At 52.4% G+C, this 19,920-nt stretch overlaps 1 protein-coding gene across 2 annotated transcripts in view; it reads left to right on the top strand.

Moving 5' to 3' along the window:
- PIK3C3 (phosphatidylinositol 3-kinase catalytic subunit type 3) overlaps window positions 1-19,920 on the top strand; it is a 323,893-nt gene that overhangs the window by 100,463 nt on the left and 203,510 nt on the right. For both annotated transcript variants that reach the window (XM_075327579.1, XM_075327571.1), the window contains one exon: window positions 9,873-10,058. In XM_075327579.1, the coding sequence (XP_075183694.1) occupies window positions 9,873-10,058 (186 nt within the window). The remainder of the gene's footprint in view (window positions 1-9,872; window positions 10,059-19,920) is intronic.

The following is a 19,920-nucleotide window of genomic DNA, read 5'->3' as shown; positions in this document are numbered from 1 at the left end:
TATAGACGCACCCTGGTTTTAGAGGAGGAAAATTTTAAGCAAAAAAATGTGGTCATGACACACTGTTATGGGGCCCCAAATTCTCTACTAAGGTACCCCATCCTGGTAATGATCCTCCTGCCTTGTATATGATCCCCATTCTTGTATATATGTCCCGCATCCTGGTATAGCCCCCATCCTGCTATACACCCCCCATACTGGTATAGCCCCCATTATGCTATATACCGCCATCCTGGTATAGCCCCCATCCTGCTATACACCCCCATCCTGGTATAGCCCCCATCCTGGTATAGCCCCCATCCTGGTATAGCCCCCATCCTGCTATACACCCCCATCCTGGTATAGCCCCCATCCTGCTATACACCCCCATCCTGGTATAGCCCCATCCTGCTATACACCCCCCATCCTGGTATAGCCCCCATCCTGCTATACACCCCCCATCCTGGTATAGCCCCCATCCTGCTATACACCCCCATCCTGGTATAGCCACCATCCTGCTATACACCCCCATCCTGGTATAGCCACCATCCTGCTATATACAGCCATCCTGGTATAGCCCCCATCCTGCTATATACCGCCATCCTGGTATAGCCCCCATCCTGCTATACACCCCCATCCTGGTATAGCCCCCATCCTGCTATACACCCCCATCCTGGTATAGCCCCCATCCTGCTATATACCCCCATCCTGCTATAGCCACCATCCTGCTATACACCCCCATCCTGCTATACACCCCCATCCTGGTATAGTCACCATCCTGCTATACACCCCCATCCTGGTATAGCCACCATCCTGCTATACACCCCCATCCTTGTATAGCCACCATCCTGCTATATACCGCCATCCTGGTATAGCCCCCATCTTGCTATATACCGCCATCCTGGTATAGCCCCCATCCTGCTATACACCCCCATCCTGGTATATGGCTCCATCTGGGTATATGGCTGCATCCTGTGGCACACAAATAAAAAAATAAACGTTCATACTCGTCTTTCCTCACTCCACGCAGCACCACTCGTCCTCCTGTCTGTGCCGGCAGCACCAGCACCGCTGACCTGTGTGGACCCGGTCACGATCCCTGCAGCATCGCGATCTCCTCCTGTCTGATGGCCGTGGCTGTGTGTGGAGACTAGTGGTGAGCACAGGGATGACGTCATCGCTGTGCGCACCGCTAGTCTCCACACAGCCGCGGCCGGCAGACAGGAGGAGATCGCGACGCTGCAGGGATCGTGGCCGGTGAGTGTACTGATTCACTGTACCCCGCTTTGATGATGATACGTGGGGGCAGTGAATACAGCCGCACATGATCACTCCAGCCTGTATTTGCCAGGGGTGATCACGCAGGCCAGCTGTTTATAATGTGTGCATCCCCCGCCCATCATCCCACCCACCTGTCAGCGCCGGCTTCAGTGCTGAGAGATGATGGGCGGGAGGATGGGCGTGCATATGTAATGAGCGGGCCCACGTGGTCACAACAGGCTGCTGCAGCCTGCTCGTGCCCCTGATGACCCGCTCCACCGCAGCACCCTCATTCCTGCAGCCATGCCCTACATTCAGACTATAAGACGCACCCCCCACTTTCCCCCAACATTTGGGGGGGAAAAAGTGCGTCTTATAGTCCGAAAAATACAGTACATGCATACATACACTTCTTTCTCTCTTTTTTTCTTTTTATCTTTTCCTTTTTTTTCTTTTTTTCTTTATCCTTTCCTTTCTTTCTTTTTCTTTCTTTTTCTTTCTTTTTCTTTCATTTTTATATAATTTATATACACAGAGACGTATCCTGGACTTCTCTGTAGTGTGGATCTAATATCAGTCATCTCTAAGGGGTACTTTGCACGTTGCGACATCGCTACTGCGATCTCGTCGGGGTCAAATCGAAAGTGACGCACATCCGGCGCCGGTAACGACATCGCAACGTGTAAAGCCTAGAAGCACCGATACAAGATCGCAAAAGCGTCGTAAATCGGTGATCTGTGTAGTGTCGGTCATTTCCATAATTTCGCTGCAGCAACAGGTACGATGTTGTTCCTCGTTCCTGCGGCAGCGCACATCGCTGTGTATGAAGCCGCAGGAGCGAGGAACTTCTCCTTACCTGCATCGCACCTGCAATGAGGAAGAAAGGAGGTGGGCGGGATGTTTACGTCCTGCTAATCTCCGCCCCTCCGCTTCTATTGGCCGCCTGCCGTGTGACGTCGCTGTGACGCCCCACAACCCGCCCCCTTAGGAAGGAGGCGGATCGCCGGCCAGAGCAACGTCGCAGGGCAGGTAAGTGCATGAGAAGCTGCCGTAGCGATAATGTTCGCTACGGCAGCGATCACAACATATCGCATGTGCGGCGGGGGCGGGGACTATCGCGCTCGGCATCGCTACAACTGGCTAGCAATGTCGCAGCATGCAAAGTACCCCTAAGACCACAGCAATATCTACATATCACACACAATATTGTTTGATGCAGGCGCTTTTTCTTTATCGTTCCTATGGGAGACCCAGACATTGGGTGTATAGCTTCTGCCTCCGGAGGACACACAAAGTACTACACTTAAAAGTGTAGCTCCTCCCTCTGAGCTTATACACCCCCTGGAGAACCAGATCCAGCCAGTTTATCGCTTTGTGTTCAGGAGGCATACATCCACACATGCATTCTCATCTGATTTTTCATTTTTGGAAAGAGTTTGAAGAAAAGCGGGTCCAAGCCTGGACCCCCGGCATGTCCCTTCTCACCCCACTGTGTCGGCGGTGCTGTTAAGCTTGATTCCAAGGCTGGAGCCTTACATGCCGTGCTCCTTCACCATCCCTCCTGGGCTCTGGCTTGAAGTGGGAGCCAGCACGGTTCTCCATGCTTGGCAGGAGACCGGACTCCATCCGCAGCCCTTCAGGATCCTGCTGGACCGGAGCACCCATCCCCAGGGACTTGGAACCCTGCGTCTCAGCAAGCTAAGTACCTGAGACGTTTATATATTGGGGGTCCCTGTACTTTATTGTGGTGGGAGAGTGTGCTGAGTGATTTTTATGACATTTCCGGCGGGTTCTCTGGCTGTCGCCTGAGAACCGTGCCGATGGTGCCTGCGCGCCGGCCACACCGCTCAAATTTAGGCCCCGGCTTCGCCGGAGGCCTACTTTCGGTTTCACTGCCCTCGCATGTCATTCATGCAGAGGGACAGCGCGGCTCCGCCCAGCGGCCGTTCTGCACAGGGGAGGGACACTCCTCACTGGGTACATGTCTCCTCCCCTGTAAGTCTCTATGGCCCTCCAGATCCCGCTCTCAGAGTAGGTCCCGCCCCCTCTCTTCGCTCCGGCGCCATTTTCTCAGTGTTTTCTCTGCGATCAGCGCTGGCTGCAGCATCCCTGCTGAGGTGCTTGGGGGTCCGGGCTTCGGGATCTGGAGGGCACACAACACCGCTCCAGTGGTCTGGTAAGCCTCAACCTCTGGTTGTGGACCTCTGTATATACTCTCTGGGGGTCATTCTGGCAGAGCCCCCTCTCCAGCAGCATGTCTCACACGAGGAGCAAGGCTCCAAAGCTGTATTCAGTGTGCATTGCATGTAAGCTCCTACTGCCTGAACCGAGCACCTATCCACATTGTGATGCCTGCTCTAACCTGACGATGCCTCAGCCTGGAATCGCACCCCCAGTGGTCTCTCCGGCTGCCCCGGCTCCTGTGGCTGAACCCCCGGCTTGGGTAGAATCCTTATCTAGGTCTATCTCCCAGTCTTTTGCCGACTCCATGGGACAGCTGTCCAGGACTTTGCTGAACATGCATCAGCCCCCTTCACAGGGTGCCTCTGCTGCTAGGGCTCTCTCAGCGGAGCTCACAGAGGATTCCTCATCTGGTCCCAGACCCCGTCCTCCTAAGAATAGACGCAGGGCTCCCTCTCCTTCCTCGTCCCGCGGCTCTGTTTCAGAACCTGACTCGCAGGACGAGGAGGCTGCCTTTACGGGGGCTCGGAGGCTAACTCCATGTGCCCCATTGATCTGTCTGAAAGTGACTCAGATGTTAGTGATTTGATTACGTCCATTAATTCTGTACTGGATCTCAATCCGCCAGTATCAGAGGAGCAACCCTCTCTGGCAGAAAATCACCAGTTTACCTCGCCTAAGAGGACAAAGAGTGTGTTCTTTAACCACTCCAGTTTTCAGGCCACTGTGTCCAAACCTAGGGCCTGTCCTGACAAACTCTTCCCAAAGCGTAGTTCTGATGACAGTTTTCCCTTTCCACGTGAGGTGGTTAAGGAGTGGGCTCATTCACCAAAGGTAGACCCCCCGGTGTCTAGACTCTCAGCCCGGACCGTTGTATCAGTGGCTGATGGCACCTCTCTTAAGGATTCCACTGACCGCCAGGTTGACTTTCTGGCCAAATCTGTATATGAGGCGGCAGGGGCCTCGTTCTCCTCAACTTTTGTAGCAGTGTGGGCTCTCAAAGCCATCTCTGCTTCTCTAGAGGAGATGCATTCCCTCACCAGGGAATCTATGCCCGAACTGGTTACCTTAACTTCCCAAGCTTCAGCTTTTTCATCCTATGCCATGTCTGCCATGCTGGAGGCTTCTCACAGCACTGCGGTGGCTTCGGCTAATTCCCTCGCTATCCGCAGGATCTTGTGGCTTCGAGAGTGGAAGGCAGATACTTCCTCAAAGTTCCTTGGTGGACTCCCTTTTGCTGGATCCAGGCTGTTCGGTGAACAGCTGGATGAAATTATTAAGGAGGCTACTGGCGGGAAGAGTACTTCCATGCCACAAACCAAAACCAGGAAACCTGTCCAGGGTAGGAATCAGTCGAGGTTTCGTTCCTTTCGTTCCTCCAACTGGTCGTCCTCTAAGCCCTCGGCCTCGTCCACTAACTCAGCCAAGGACCAAAAATCCAACTGGCGCACAAAAGCGCGTCCACAGAAGACCGCAGGAGCTGCTGCCACTAAGGCAGCCTCCTCTTGACTATCTGGCCGCGCCAGCAACGTCCTTGGTCGGTGGCAGGCTCTCCCACTTTGGCGACGTGTGGTTTCAACACGTCTCAGATCAGTGGGTGCGGGATATCATCTCCCACGGCTACAGGATAGAATTCTCTTCCAGCCCGCCAAACAGATTTTTTTCTCTCAACTTCCCCCTGCTCCAAGGCCGCCACCTTCTCTCAGGCCGTGGCATCCTTGCAGGCCAACGGGGTAATTGTATCGGTTCCCGCCCGGGAACAGTTCAGAGGTTTCTACTCAAATCTCTTCCTAGTCCCCAAAACGGACGGTTCCTTCCGGCCCATCCTGGATCTCAAGCTTCTCAACAAGCATGTTCAGGTGCGGCATTTTCGCATGGAGTCTCTGCGGTCAGTCATTGCCTCAATGACCCAAGGGGATTTCCTGGCATCCATCGACATCAGAGATGCCTATCTGCATGTGCCAATTGCAGTTTCACACCAGCGTTGGCTACGTTTTGCAATCGGAGAGGAACATTTCCAATTCGTGGCTCTCCCCTTCGGGTTAGCCACGGCCCCTCGGGTATTCACCAAGGTCATGGCAGCAGTCGTTGCGGTTCTGCACCTCCAGGGGTTGGCAGTGATTCCTTACCTGGACGACCTTCTAGTCAAGGCTTCATCCGTCTCGCTCACTCTCGCCACTCTAGCCCAATTCGGGTGGCTTGTCAATCTGCCCAAATCCACTCTGAGGCTATGTGCGCACTTACCGGATTTTGCCGCGGATTTTTTGCGGTTTTGCTGCATGTTTCGCTGCAGAAAATGTTCAGAACATCTCTGCAGTGAATCACCAGCAAATCCTATGGAGAAAAAAATCCTGTGCGCACTGGGCGGAATTTGACAGCTGAATGTTTTGCTGCGGGAATCCTGCAGCAAAAACAAGTGCATGTCACTTCTTTTCCGCACATCGCTGCGGGATTTCACTCCATTGACTCCAATGTTAATCATGAAATCCCGCAGGGAATAACGCAGGCAGCAAATTCTGTGCGGTTCACTGCGTTTTCCTGCGTTATTCCCTGCGGTATTTCGCGGTTTACCTCCGGTAATGTACATCGCTTGTCTGCGGTTTTGCAGGGAAGTGATGTCATTACAGGAAGAGGAAGCCGTGCAGAGTAAACACACACACATCACAGACACACACACATCACAGACACACACACATCACAGACACACACACATCACAGACACAGACACATCACAGACACATAGAACACATAGACACAGACACATAGAACACACATAGAAAGCAAACGGAAATATAGAAAACAAAGAACGTGGGCTCCGCTGCATATTTACCTTCCAGCCGAGGTAAGCACACAGCGGCGACCCGGTATTCTCAGGCTGGGGAGGGAGAGGGGCAGGGATAATGTCCCCCGGCTCACTCCCCCTCCCGCAGCCGAGAATATCAGCCGCAGCTGCCCCGGCACTGTCGCATGCATTATGCGGCAATACCGGCGTGTCCTCGGCTCTTCTTGCCACCGTGTAGCAGTGGTGGCAAGGTAATACAAGGGGTTAATGATGGTGGGGGACCACCGCCATTAACTCCAGGCTTGATCATGGCAGCGTCTATGAGACAGCTGACATGATCAACCCATAAGTAAAGTGAAAAAAACACAGACACCGAAAAATCCTTTATTTTAAATAAAACCAACAAGCCTCGTTCACCATTTTATTAACCCCCCCCCAAACAAAGCTCCGGCGTAATCCACAGGTCCGACGTCCTGCGCTGCTTCCATCCAGCCGCGACTGACACACAGTTTTTTTTTTTTTTTTTTTTTTTATGTGCTTTATTGCATTGAATGCAATAAAGCACATCCCAACCCGCACGCGGCAATACCGCGAATAATACCGCGGTAAAACCGCAGCAAACCGCGGCAAACCGCATGCGGTTTTCGGGTGCGGTTTCCCGCGGTTTTTTTCCGGGTGCGGTAATCTTTGAGAGCATGCGGAATTTTCACAAGAAAATTCCATTTCCCAGTGCGCACATAGCTTTACTACGACCCAGAGGCTCATGTACCTAGGGATGCAGTTCGAGACTCTGCCGGCACTTGTGAAGTTGCCCTTAATCAAACAGCAGTCCCTCCAACTGGCGGTGCGCTCTCTGCTGAGGCCCCGCCGTTATTCCATCAGGCACCTGATGCAGGTGCTGGGTCAGATGGTGGCGTCAATGGAGGCTGTTCCCTTTGCCCAGTTCCATCTGCGGCCACTGCAGCTGGACATTCTCCGCTGTTGGGACAAGCGGCCTTCCTCCTTGCACAGGTTAGTGGCTCTGTCGCCACAGACCAGGAGCTCTCTTCAGTGGTGGCTTCGGCCCCTCTCTCTGTCTCAGGGGCGCTCCTTCCTGGCCCTGTCCTGGGTGATCCTCACCACGGATGCCAGTCTATCCAGCTGGGGAGCAGTATGTCTCCACCACCGAGCGCAGGGCACTTGGACTCCGTCCGAGTCAGCCCTCTCGATCAATGTGCTGGAAACCAGAGCCGTGCTTCTGGCTCTCCTAGCTTTTCACCACCTATTGGCGGGCAAGCACATCTGAGTCCAGTCAGACAACGCGACAGCGGTTGCCTACATCAATCACCAAGGCGGAACACGCAGGCGCCTGGCAATGTTGGAGGTTCAACGCATCCTTCAATGGACGGAGGACTCAAAGTCCACCATATCCGCAGTCCACATCCCAGGCGTGGAAAACTGGGAAGCAGATTATCTCAGCCGTCAAACCGTGGACAGTGGCGAGTGGTCCCTGCATCCGGCAGTGTTTCAGTCAATCTGCCTTAAGTGGGGCACTCCGGAAGTGGACCTAATGGCATCCCGTCACAACAACAAGGTTCCGGTTTACGTGGCTCGCTCCCACGATCCTCAGGCCTTCGCCGCGGACTCTCTGGTTTAAGACTGGTCCCAGTTTCGTCTGTCCTACGTGGCTCCCCCTCTAGCTCTCTTGCCCAGAGTTCTGCGCAAGATCAGAATGGAGGGCCGTCGAGTCATCCTCATTGCTACAGACTGTCCCAGGCGAGCTTGGTACCCAGACCTGCTCCATCTGTCCGTAGAGGTGCCGTGGCATCTTCCGGACCGTCCAGACCTTCTCTCACAAGGTCCGTTTTTCCGCCAGAATTCTGCGGCTCTCAGGTTGACGGCGTGGCTCTTGAGTCCTGGATCTTGACGGCTTCTGGTATCCCCCCTGAGGTAATCTCCACTATGACTCGGGCCCGTAAGTCTTCCTCTGCCAAGATCTATCACAGGACTTGGAAAATTTTCCTGTCCTGGTGTCGCTCTTCCGGCCATTCTCCTTGGCCTTTTTCCCTGCCGACCCTTCTGTCTTTTCTACAGTCCGGTCTGCAGCTGGGACTGTCCCTCAACTCTCTCAAGGGACAAGTCTCGGCTCTGTCAGTGCTGTTCCAGCGGCGTATCGCCCGGCTGGCTCAGGTCCGCACCTTCATGCAAGGTGCGTCTCACATCATTCCGCCTTACCGGCGGCCCTTGGATCCCTGGGACCTCAATTTGGTTCTCACGGTTTTGCAGAAACCCCCCTTTGAGCCCCTTAGGGAGGTTTCTTTGTTTCGTCTTTCACAGAAAGTGGTCTTTCTAGTGGCCATAACTTCCCTCAGGAGAGTCTCTGATTTGGCTGCGCTCTCTTCGGAGTCACCTTTTTTGGTTTTTCATCAAGACAAGGTGGTTCTCCGTCCGACTCCGGACTTTCTCCCTAAGGTGGTTTCTCCTTTCCACCTTAACCAGGACATTACCCTACCTTCCTTTTGTCCGGCTCCTGTTCATCGCTTTGAGAAAGCATTGCATACTCTGGATCTGGTGCGGGCGCTCCGGATCTATGTGTCTCGCACCGCTGCTCTTAGGCGGTGCACCTCTCTTTTTGTGCTAACCACAGGTCGGCGTAAGGGCCTCTCTGCTTCTAAGCCGACCTTAGCCCGTTGGATTAGGTCGACCATTTCGGATGCCTACCAGTGTTCTCAGGTGCCTCTCCCGCCGGGGATCAAGGCACACTCGACCAGAGCTGTCGGTGCCTCTTGGGCTTTCAGGCAACTGGCTACGGCTCAGCAAGTCTGTCAGGCTGCCACTTGGACTAGCCTGCATACCTTTTCAAAGCACTACCAAGTGCATGCTCATGCTTCGGCAGATGCGAGCTTGGGCAGACGCATCCTTCAGGCGGCTGTCTCCCATTTGTGAAGTTAGGCTCCGCCTACTTCTCAGTTTTTCTGTTTATTCCCATCCATGGACTGCTTTGAGACGTCCCAATGTCTGGGTCTCCCATAGGAACGATAAAGAAAAAGAGAATTTTGTTTACTTACCGTAAATTCTTTTTCTTATAGTTCCGTATTGGGAGACCCAGCACCCTCCCTGTTGCCTGTTGGCAGTTTCTTGTTCCGCGTGTTATCACCGGCTGTTGTCGTGGACAGAGTCTCCGGTTGTTCCGGTTCTTGCTCTGTTTTTACTTGTGGGTGGCCATTCTCCTTCAGCTTTTGCACTACACTGGCTGGATCTGGTTCTCCAGGGGGTGTATAAGCTCAGAGGGAGGAGCTACACTTTTAAGTGTAGTACTTTGTGTGTCCTCCGGAGGCAGAAGCTATACACCAAATGTCTGGGTCTCCCAATACGGAACTATAAGAAAAAGAATTTACGGTAAGTAAACAAAATTCTCTTTTTTTTTGTCATGTGGTAACTTATTGATAAGTCCATTAACTTTCATCCAACCTGTAGTTCCCATTTCTCAATATTTCTGATTTACTGTCATAAGATAGACATCTTCAGGTGGTCTGGAGCAGTCAGTGGTCCCAATAATAAATGGTTGTCCGTGTATTTCCATATGTGTAGCAGCCCGCAGCCTCTCCTTGCGATGGCCATATTATGTAATAGTTCTCCCCTGACATCAGGACTTTTGACCATGGGACAGTCACTCATGCTTTCCTTTTAGGCATTGACGAAGTTCCTGAAATGTGTCAACTGGGATTTACCTCAAGAAGCCAAACAAGCTTTGGAGCTTTTGGGGAAATGGAAGCCGATGGATGTTGAAGACTCTTTGGAGCTTCTCTCCTCTCATTTTACAAACCCGACCGTGCGACGTTATGCTGTGGCCCGACTTCAGCAAGCAGACGATGAGGTAAGTGCTTCATGGGGGCCAAAGTGTTCAGACTGACCCAGTGTTTACGGTCATCCTACAGAGTAACGCTGTACTAACCTCCTTACCTGTGACGGACCAAACAGAATGAACCTGTGGCAGTGTATTCCTACGTATAAGCTTTCTGTAACCTTCAGCTTCTGGCTCAGAACTAAGCCTTCACCACGAGCATTCATCCATTTCCAGAACCGTCACTGATCTCCAATTTGGCTATTAACCATATAGAAAGCTGTGGTCACGGATGTGTTCAAGACCAGTTGAAGTGAATGGCAACTGTAACTCACGGCCGGTATATGGGCAGCGAGCAAGATTAGTGGACCCACTGGACCACATGGGGGACCCAAGCTTAACCTTTAGTGGGAGGGATTTAACTAAGCACCCACTGCAAGGCAGACGCCAGGTACCACTCTCAGGGCAGTGACCGGGACTGTGGCAGCTGACCCCCAGGACAGGTGACAATCAGATACAGGGGGGATTACTGAGAAAAGCTGGACAGACAGGTGTGGACAGCAGGGACAGACAGGTATGGGAAGGCAAACTCAGGTGACTGACACACAGGGATAATGTGATCTGACATCTAGCTAGTAGACTGGGGAACTGACTAACTGAATGGATTGCAGTGGTACCTCCCCTATTGGGAGGGTGCCTTGAATACACAGTACCTCTCAGCCATAGGTTGGGAGGCATTTCTGCGAAATGGCACGCCGGCCCTTTTAAGAGGGGGGCCGGTGTGCATACTCACGTATTAGGTGCACTTCCAGGAACCCTGTGCAGCATGTATACAGACCAGGAGGGGAAGGAGGCAGCAGGGGAGGTAAGTAAGTCGACGACTCTGCAGAGGCACCAGCGCTACAGCTACTAAATGAAGTGATATATACATAGCTGAGTAGAAGCTCCACAGCCCCTTCAGTCGAGAGTCAGATGTGATATTGACGACCATTATTCATCTAAATACTTGTTCGTCGAGTCCGGTAGAAAATGTATAGTGACAGCAGGCTGGGTAGTGTGATTGCTCTGTCCCCATAAAGTCTGCTTATTATCAAAAAAAACAAAAAAGGGTGAAAAAAAACAAACGTGAAAAAAGGTCACATCTCCAAAAAATGGCGCCATTGAATACATAAATGTGTCACATGACTATCTCAGTGATTGAATCTGTCAGACAAGTGTCGTCAGTCCTGGGAAGGGTTAAGCCGGAAGCTATTAGAGCGGAGTTGTGTGGACGGGATAATCTCCCCGGCCGGCCGCACTTGTCAGACGCTGACCTCTTCTTATAATCTGATAGAAATTCCATTACTTGCGTGAAGAATGATATCGATCGTGCCGCCCGCGGGTCAGGCCTCTCATTTCTTCAGCTGACAAAGTGGCCAGGAAGATTCAATTTATTTCCAAGTTTTGCTTTAACCTCCGAGCCGGGAAGCTGCCGCAGAAGCGCACGTTTTCTTAGATTGTCTTTTTGTTTTGTTAAATTTCGTGAAAAAAAATGTATAAATGAGATTGAAAGGGGCAGAGGTGTCATCCATGTACAAAGAGAGGGACAGGAGCTAGCGGGTCTCACTTTGCTGCTTTTAGTTTACCAATGAAAGTAGCGAGGGTGTACATTTTTTTTAAGAGCTTACAGATATAGTGATTACACAGCGGAAATTACGAGGAGAAAGTGGACTCAAGTCCAGAAATTGGGCCCTGTCCGTACCTCTGCCACTAACCGCAGCGACCTAGCCAACTATGATCACTGCCATTAAAAAGTTACTCCCCTGCTCTGTGAGATTAGCGTACGGGCCTGCTCTGTGAGAGGGGCGCTCCGAGCCGCTCGCCTGCTCTGTGAGAGGGGCGCTCCGAGCCGCTCGCCTGCTCTGTGAGAGGGGCGCTCCGAGCCGCTCGCCTGCTCTGTGAGAGGGGCGCTCCGAGCCGCTCGCCTGCTCTGTGAGAGGGGCGCTCCGAGCCGCTCGCCTGCTCTGTGAGAGGGGCGCTCCGAGCCGCTCGCCTGCTCTGTGAGAGGGGCGCTCCGAGCCGCTCGCCTGCTCTGTGAGAGGGGCGCTCCGAGCCGCTCGCCTGCTCTGTGAGAGGGGCGCTCCGAGCCGCTCGCCTGCTCTGTGAGAGGGGCGCTCCGAGCCGCTCGCCTGCTCTGTGAGAGGGGCGCTCCGAGCCGCTCGCCTGCTCTGTGAGAGGGGCGCTCCGAGCCGCTCGCCTGCTCTGTGAGAGGGGCGCTCCGAGCCGCTCGCCTGCTCTGTGAGAGGGGCGCTCCGAGCCGCTCGCCTGCTCTGTGAGAGGGGCGCTCCGAGCCGCTCGCCTGCTCTGTGAGAGGGGCGCTCCGAGCCGCTCGCCTGCTCTGTGAGAGGGGCGCTCCGAGCCGCTCGCCTGCTCTGTGAGAGGGGCGCTCCGAGCCGCTCGCCTGCTCTGTGAGAGGGGCGCTCCGAGCCGCTCGCCTGCTCTGTGAGAGGGGCGCGCCGAGCCGCTCGCCTGCTCTGTGAGAGGGGCGCTCCGAGCCGTTCGCCTGCTCTGTGGGAGGGGCGCTCCGAGCCGTTCGCCTGCTCTGTGGGAGGGGCGCTCCGAGCCGCTCGCCTGCTCTGTGGGAGGGGCGCTCCGAGCCGTTCGCCTGCTCTGTGAGAGGGAGCATCCCGAGCAGCTCGCCTGCTCATTTTAAAATGGACAACCCCTTTAATCTTAGTTTGCCAAGACCCAGCAGCTTTCTGATGCTGGGACATTAAAGGGACCAGCCTTTTCCAATAAATGTAATTTTGGCCCTGCTGTAAATGCCCTGGTCTCCTGAATCTGGAGTTTTTATTTTGTTACTGCTTCCCTCCATTCCTGAGTTATGACTTTCTTCCTTGTATAAAAAATCTAGTCTATTTATCCAAGTGGGCGTGGCCATCAACTCTTCTCTGTTTGACTTTTTGAGGATCATGCCCATTTACAAAAATCCTAGATTTGTATACAGGTAAGAAGGGGCCAAATCTCAGGGACCGAAAGGCGCAGGAAAAAAAAGGAAAACATTACCGGATTCAGGAGAACAGCGACTTTTACGCCAGGTAGAAACAATACATATTTGAGAAGTGACAAGTCCTGTATAATTACTACTAGGACCTTAAATCCACTTTAGATCTGGCATATTAGTAAAGTTACAGTACTTTATTTTGTTTTGTGAGTTCGCCTTTTTGGGCCTTTTTTGTTATAAGGTATTTTTGTCACTTTTTCTGGAGCCGCCTCTTGTAACTTTTGGGGAAACCGGGCAGTAAGTGTTTAATTTTACTACAGTGCCCCCACAGGAGGCACAAAGCATTACACGGTTTCCACTGTAATGAATGAGCTGGCTAGGTAATGCTCTAACTCAGGATTTCCTAAAAGGATATTTTTAAAGCGCACCAATCACCAGGATTATCCTATATAACCTAAAGCCAGTTCTATACTGGCACTATCAGGCTGAGTCTATTCATCCCTCTATTTGTCAGCTCGGATGTATAAGTTTTGAAACACAAGCAAGTAAAGTAAAATGAGCAGATTTTGATTGGCAGCAGCTGATAGCTGGGGTGAGTTTTGATTGTGATTCCCGCTCTCCTGCCTGTTGTTCCTCCCCCTCTGTTATGTATGCTAATTCTATTATATAATCGATTTACTAAGTGGCTAGAAGGACCTTTGGTGATGTCATTCCCATGTGACCAGAAGGGGCAGGGCCTCTGCCAACAGAAATATAATGTTGCTTCCTGATATCAGCTATGTTGGCTGAGGCCCCGCCTCTTCTAGTCACATTGGTATGACCTCAGCATAGGTCCTTTTAGCCACTTAGTGAAACAATTCTATAATATAATTAGTATAAATAACGGGGAGGACAGACAGGCAGGGGGGTGGGAATCACTATCAAACCCCACCCCAGCTATCAGGCAATCTGCAGCTGCTGCCAATCAAAAAGCTGCTCCTTTTACAAATTTTACTTTTCTTGTGTTTCAAAACCTATACATCCGAGCTGACAACTAAAGGTATGTATAGAATCAGCCTGATAGTGCCAGTATAGCACTGGCTTTAAGTTATATAGAAAATTCCTGCTGATTGGTGCGCTTTAAGTACTTGTGTGCCCCATTTGAGAAGTAGGGGGTGATGTGAGACTCCCCTTTAGCCGGCAGGCTACTGACACATAAGACTTCGTACTACAAAGAGACTTTTCCCTTTGAACTTTTGTCGGCTTGTTTTGTATGCGCTCCGTGCGATCTGCATATATTGATTTATGCCGTGTTTTCAGTGGAATGCATCGCACACCATTAGCATCCTCTTTTATGGATTCTCCCCGCATATATTGAACATAAGAATTCCTGTCCCTCTTCAAGGACGACTCACGGCTCGATGACAGAACAGATGCCATGGAGGAATGTAACGTCTCTCCCCTTGCTTCTATTCAAGGGCCCGTTTCTCAAACCCTCCGCCGAGACATTAGTCATGTTGGTTGGTGGGTGTTTATAACCTAATAAAGGATGTGGCCGCCTTCACATTTACACAGTAAAGTGGCTGCTGCTAATTACTTCATTAGAAAGTTATTATGCATGGACTTTAGTAAAAGTGCACCCCGGCTATGATTGTGCAAAAGGCAGCGTTAAAGGGGAACTCTACCTTCAGGAATGTAATGTCTGATCATCATCTTCCCCCCACATACACTTTCATCAGGGTCCATAGGTCTGACGGAGAAACCAGTACTGTCCTTAGCAATCTCCACCATGACCATAGGCTTTAAAGAAGGCACAGCGGGCATGTGTGACTACCGCTCTCCTGAACGAGGCCTCAAAACTCCTGTTCTCCTGATTGATGTTCCAGTAAAGATAATTGATATTTTTTTTTGGGGGGGGGTTTGTGGCTTAATTCCCTTTAAAGCGCACCAATCACAAGGATTTTTGTAAAAAACCTAAAGCCAGTGCTATACTGGCACTATCAGGCTGATTCTATACATACCTGAAGTGGTCAGCTCGGATGTTTAGGCTTTGAAACTCAAAGTAAAGTTTATAAAATCATCAGCTTCTTGAGTGACAGCAGCTGAGGATCAGATAATATCTGGGGGGTATTCAGTGTTATTTCCTCCCCCTGTTAGAATTAGCATAAGTATTATACAAACTATTCCCTTTTTCTTTGTCGCTCCTAATTGGGAGACCCAGACAATTGGGTGTATAGCTACTGCCTCCGGAGGCCACACAAAGTATTACACTTAAAAGTGTAAGGCCCCTCCCCTTCTGGCTATACACCCTCCCGTGGGATCACGGGCTCCTCAGTTTTCATGCTTTGTGCGAAGGAGGCACACATACACGCATAGCTCCACTGTTTAGTCAGCAGCAGCTGCTGACTATGTCGGATGGAAGAAAAGAGGGCCCATATAGGGCCCCCAGCATGCTCCCTTCTCACCCCACTTTTGTCGGCGGTGTTTGTTAAGGTTGAGGTACCCATTGCGGGTACAGAGGCTGGAGCCCACATGCTGCATCCTTCCCCATCCCCCTTAGGGCTCTGGGTGAAGTGGGATTTACCGGTCTCCAGGCACAGAGACCGTGCTCCGTCCACAGCCCCTGGGGAATCTGCTGGATATGGAGCGGAGTATCGTCAGGGACAGGGCCCTGCTACGCCAAGGTACTCTGTGTCCCCGTACAGACCGCGCGCACACTGCAGCATTGCTGGGTGTGTTAGTGCACCGGGGACAACAGCGCTGCGCGCTGGTGCCATTCCTATCTACAGCTTTGCTGAGAGGGGACATGTATTTGAAACTGCCGCGCGGCCGCTGTTGTCAGTTTTTTCGCTGCGACGCGGCTGGGACTTGTGGTGCGCCGGGGACTTCCGCGCTGGCCGTGCATATATCACGGCCGCGCTTATTACTCGAGTCCCCGGCTTTCTGCGGCCTAGTTTCGTTTCGTTTCCGCCCCCAGGCCTGCCAGTCAGGGGAAGGGCGGGATGCTGTATAGAACGTCAGCGCAGAGGGCTGGAGTCTGCTTTGCATACTCCAGCCCTCACACTGGGCACAGTGGGACGCCAGTTTCCCGCACTTTGTTTGAGGCACGCCCACGATCCACCTCTCTTCACAGGACGCCGGCAGCCACTCCTGTGTGCAGTCTGAGCTGGAGAGAGGAGACTGGGAGACCCAGACACGGGATTTTGGTGCCCACACACCCGCTTTTCAGCGGGCGGTAAGCTGCCCTCAAGGGCTGACCCCCACTGGTGCCGAAGTGTATATTGTATTTTATGCTTGCAGCTTTACATTGCACTGTACGGTCGCTGGGGATCCTCTGCTATATACCCTCCTAGATTCTCAGAGGACACAACAGCATGTCGACCGCAAAAAGCAAAGGTGCTAAGGCACAGGCTTTCTATGCTGCTTGTACCGCTTGTGGGGCTGTTCTACCGGCAGGTTCCACTGACCCCCACTGTGTGCAGTGCTCGGCCCCTGTGGCACTTGCTCGGCCGGGGCCTCTGCTGGAGGTGACCCAGGCAGAACCTCCTGTAAATACTGTCCAGGTGACAGGGACGGAGTTTGCAGTCTTTGCTGACAGATTGTCTGTGACTATGACTAAAATTCTTGAAACATTGCAGTCTAGACCAGTACCTCAGGCCATGGACACTGTTAACTCATTGCTCCCTGGTCCCCCTCAGTCGGAACAGCTCCGGGATCCGGGGATGTCTCTTGCATCCCAGGGTGATGGCTCTGACACGGACGACAGTCCCAGACAGCCTAAACGAGCTCGCTATGAGCGGCCCTCGACTTCATCACACTGGTCAGGGTCCCAGCAAGACTCTCTGTATGATGAGGCGGAGATAGCTGATCAGGATTCTGATCCTGAGACCGCTCTCAATTTGGATACACCAGATGGTGACGCTATAGTGAATGATCTTATAGCGTCCATCAATAAAATGTTGGACATTTCTCCCCCTGCTCCTCCTGTGGAGGAGACAGCTTCACAGCAGGAGAAATTCCATTTCAGGTATCCCAAGCGTAAATTAAGTGTATTTCTGGACCACTCTGACTTTAGAGAGGCAATCCAGAAACACCACGCTTATCCGGATAAGCGTTTTTCCAAGCGTTATCCTTTTCCCCCTGACGTGGTCAAGGGCTGGACCCAGTGTCCCAAGGTAGATCCTCCAATCTCCAGGCTTGCAGCTAGATCCTTAGTTGCAGTGGAAGATGGGGCGGCACTTAAAGATGCCACTGACAGGCAGATGGAGCTCTGGTTGAAATCCATCTATGAAGCTATCGGCGCGTCGTTTGCTCCAGCATTCGCAGCCGTATGGGCACTCCAAGCTATTTCAGCTGGTCTTACACAGATTGACACGGTCACACGTACATCTGCTCCGCAGGTGGCACCCTTAACCTCTCAAATGTCTGCATTTGCGTCTTACGCGATTAATGCTGTCCTAGACTCTACGAGCCGTACGGCAGTGGCGTCCGCCAATTCCGTAGTTTTACGCAGAGCCTTGTGGATAAGAGAATGGAAGGCAGATTCTGCTTCCAAAAAGTGTTTAACCAGTTTGCCTTTTTCTCGTGACCGACTGTTTGGGGAGCGCTTAGATGAAATCATTAAACACTCCAAGGGTAAAGATTCATCTTTACCTCAGCCCAGACAAAATAAACCCCAACAGAGGAGAGGACAGTCAGGGTTTCGGTCCTTTCGAGGCTCAGGCAGGTCCCAATTCTCCTCGTCCAAAAGGACTCAAAAGGATCAGAGGAGCTCAGATTCTTGGCGAACTCAGTCACGCCCAAAAAAGACAGCCGGAAGACCCGCTACCAAGGCGGCTTCCTCATGACTTTCGGCCTCCTCTCTCCGCATCCTCGGTCGGTGGCAGGCTCTCCCGCTTTGGCGACATTTGGCTGCCACAGGTCACAGACCGTTGGGTGAGAGACATTCTGTCTCACGGGTACAGGATAGAGTTCAGCTCTCGTCCTCCAACTCGCTTCTTCAGAACTTCTCCACCTCCCGACCGAGCCGATGCTCTGCGGCTAGCGGTGTCCACTCTAAAAGCGGAAGGAGTGGTGACCCCCGTTCCTCTTCTGGAACAAGGTCACAGTTTTTACTCCAACTTGTTTGTGGTGCCAAAAAAGGACGGGTCATTCCGTCCCGTTCTGGATCTAAAACTGCTCAACAAGCACGTAAAAACCAGGCGGTTCCGAATGGAATCCCTTCGCTCCGTCATCGCCTCAATGTCCCAGGGAGATTTCCTAGCATCTATAGACATCAAGGATGCTTATCTCCACGTGCCGATTGCTCCAGAGCACCAGCGTTTTCTACGCTTTGTTATAGGAGACGAACACCTTCAGTTCGTAGCTCTGCCTTTCGGGCTGGCGACAGCCCCACGTGTCTTCACCAAGGTCATGGCAGCAGTAGTAGCAGTCCTGCACTCTCAAGGTCACTCTGTGATCCCGTATTTGGACGATCTACTTGTCAAGGCACCCTCTCAAGAAGCATGCCAACACAGCCTGAACGTTGCGCTGGAGACTCTCCAGAGTTTCGGGTGGATCATCAACTTTTCAAAGTCAAATCTAACTCCGACCCAGTCGCTAACATATCTTGGCATGGAGTTTCATACTCTCTCAGCGATAGTGAAGCTTCCGCTGGACAAACAGCGTTCACTACAGACAGGGGTGCAATCTCTCCTTCAAGGCCAGTCACACCCCTTGAGACGCCTCATGCACTTCCTAGGGAAGATGGTAGCAGCAATGGAGGCAGTCCCTTTCAGTTTCATCTGCGTCCATTACAATGGGACGTTCTCCGCCAATGGGACGGGAAGTAGACGTCCCTCGACAGGAACGTCTCCCTTTCTCAGGCGGCCAAGGAATCTCTTCAGTGGTGGCTTCTTCCCACCTCATTGTCAAAGGGAAAGTCCTTCCTACCCTCATCCTGGGCGGTGGTCACGACGGACGCGAGCCTGTCAGGGTGGGGAGCGGTTTTTCTCCACCACAGGGCTCAGGGTACGTGGACTCAGCAAGAGTCCACCCTTCAGATCAATGTTCTAGAAATCAGAGCAGTGTATCTTGCCCTACAAGCCTTCCAGCAGTGGCTGGAAGGCAAGCAGATCCGAATTCAGTTGGACAACTCCACAGCGGTAGCATACATCAACCACCAAGGTGGCACACGCAGTCGGCAAGCCTTCCAGGAAGTCCGACGGATTCTAACGTGGGTGGAAGACACGGCTTCCACCATATCCGCAGTTCACATCCCAGGCGTGGAAAACTGGGAAGCAGACTTTCTCAGTCGCCAGGGTATGGACGCAGGGGAATGGTCCCTTCATCCGGACGTGTTCCAGGAGATCTGTCGCCGCTGGGGGATGCCGGACGTCGACCTGATGGCGTCACGGTACAACAACAAGGTCCCGGCTTTCATGGCACGGTCTCACGATCACCGAGCTCTGGCGGCAGACGCCTTAGTTCAAGATTGGTCGCAATTCCGGCTACCTTATGTGTTCCCACCTCTGGCATTGTTACCCAGAGTGCTGCGCAAGATCAGGGCCGACTGCCGTCGCGCCATCCTCGTCGCTCCAGACTGGCCGAGGAGATCGTGGTACCCAGATCTGTGGCACCTCACGGTAGGCCAACCATGGGCACTACCAGAACGACCAGACTTGCTATCTCAAGGGCCGTTTTTCCACCTGAATTCTGCGGCCCTGAACCTGACTGTGAGTCCTGGATCCTAGCGTCTTCAGGATTATCTCGAGAGGTTATTACCACCATGAGACAAGCTAGAAAACCATCCTCCGCCAAGATCTACCACAGGACGTGGAAGATATTCTTATCTTGGTGCGCGGCTCAGGGAGTTCCTCCCTGGCCTTTTGCATTGCCTACTTTTCTTTCCTTCCTGCAATCCGGGTTGGAAAAAGGTTTGTCGCTCAGCTCCCT

This window comes from Anomaloglossus baeobatrachus, chromosome 1 (genome assembly GCF_048569485.1).
Source record: "Anomaloglossus baeobatrachus isolate aAnoBae1 chromosome 1, aAnoBae1.hap1, whole genome shotgun sequence".
Lineage (NCBI taxonomy): Eukaryota > Metazoa > Chordata > Amphibia > Anura > Aromobatidae > Anomaloglossus > Anomaloglossus baeobatrachus.
This window is presented reverse-complemented; position numbering and strand designations above follow the sequence as displayed.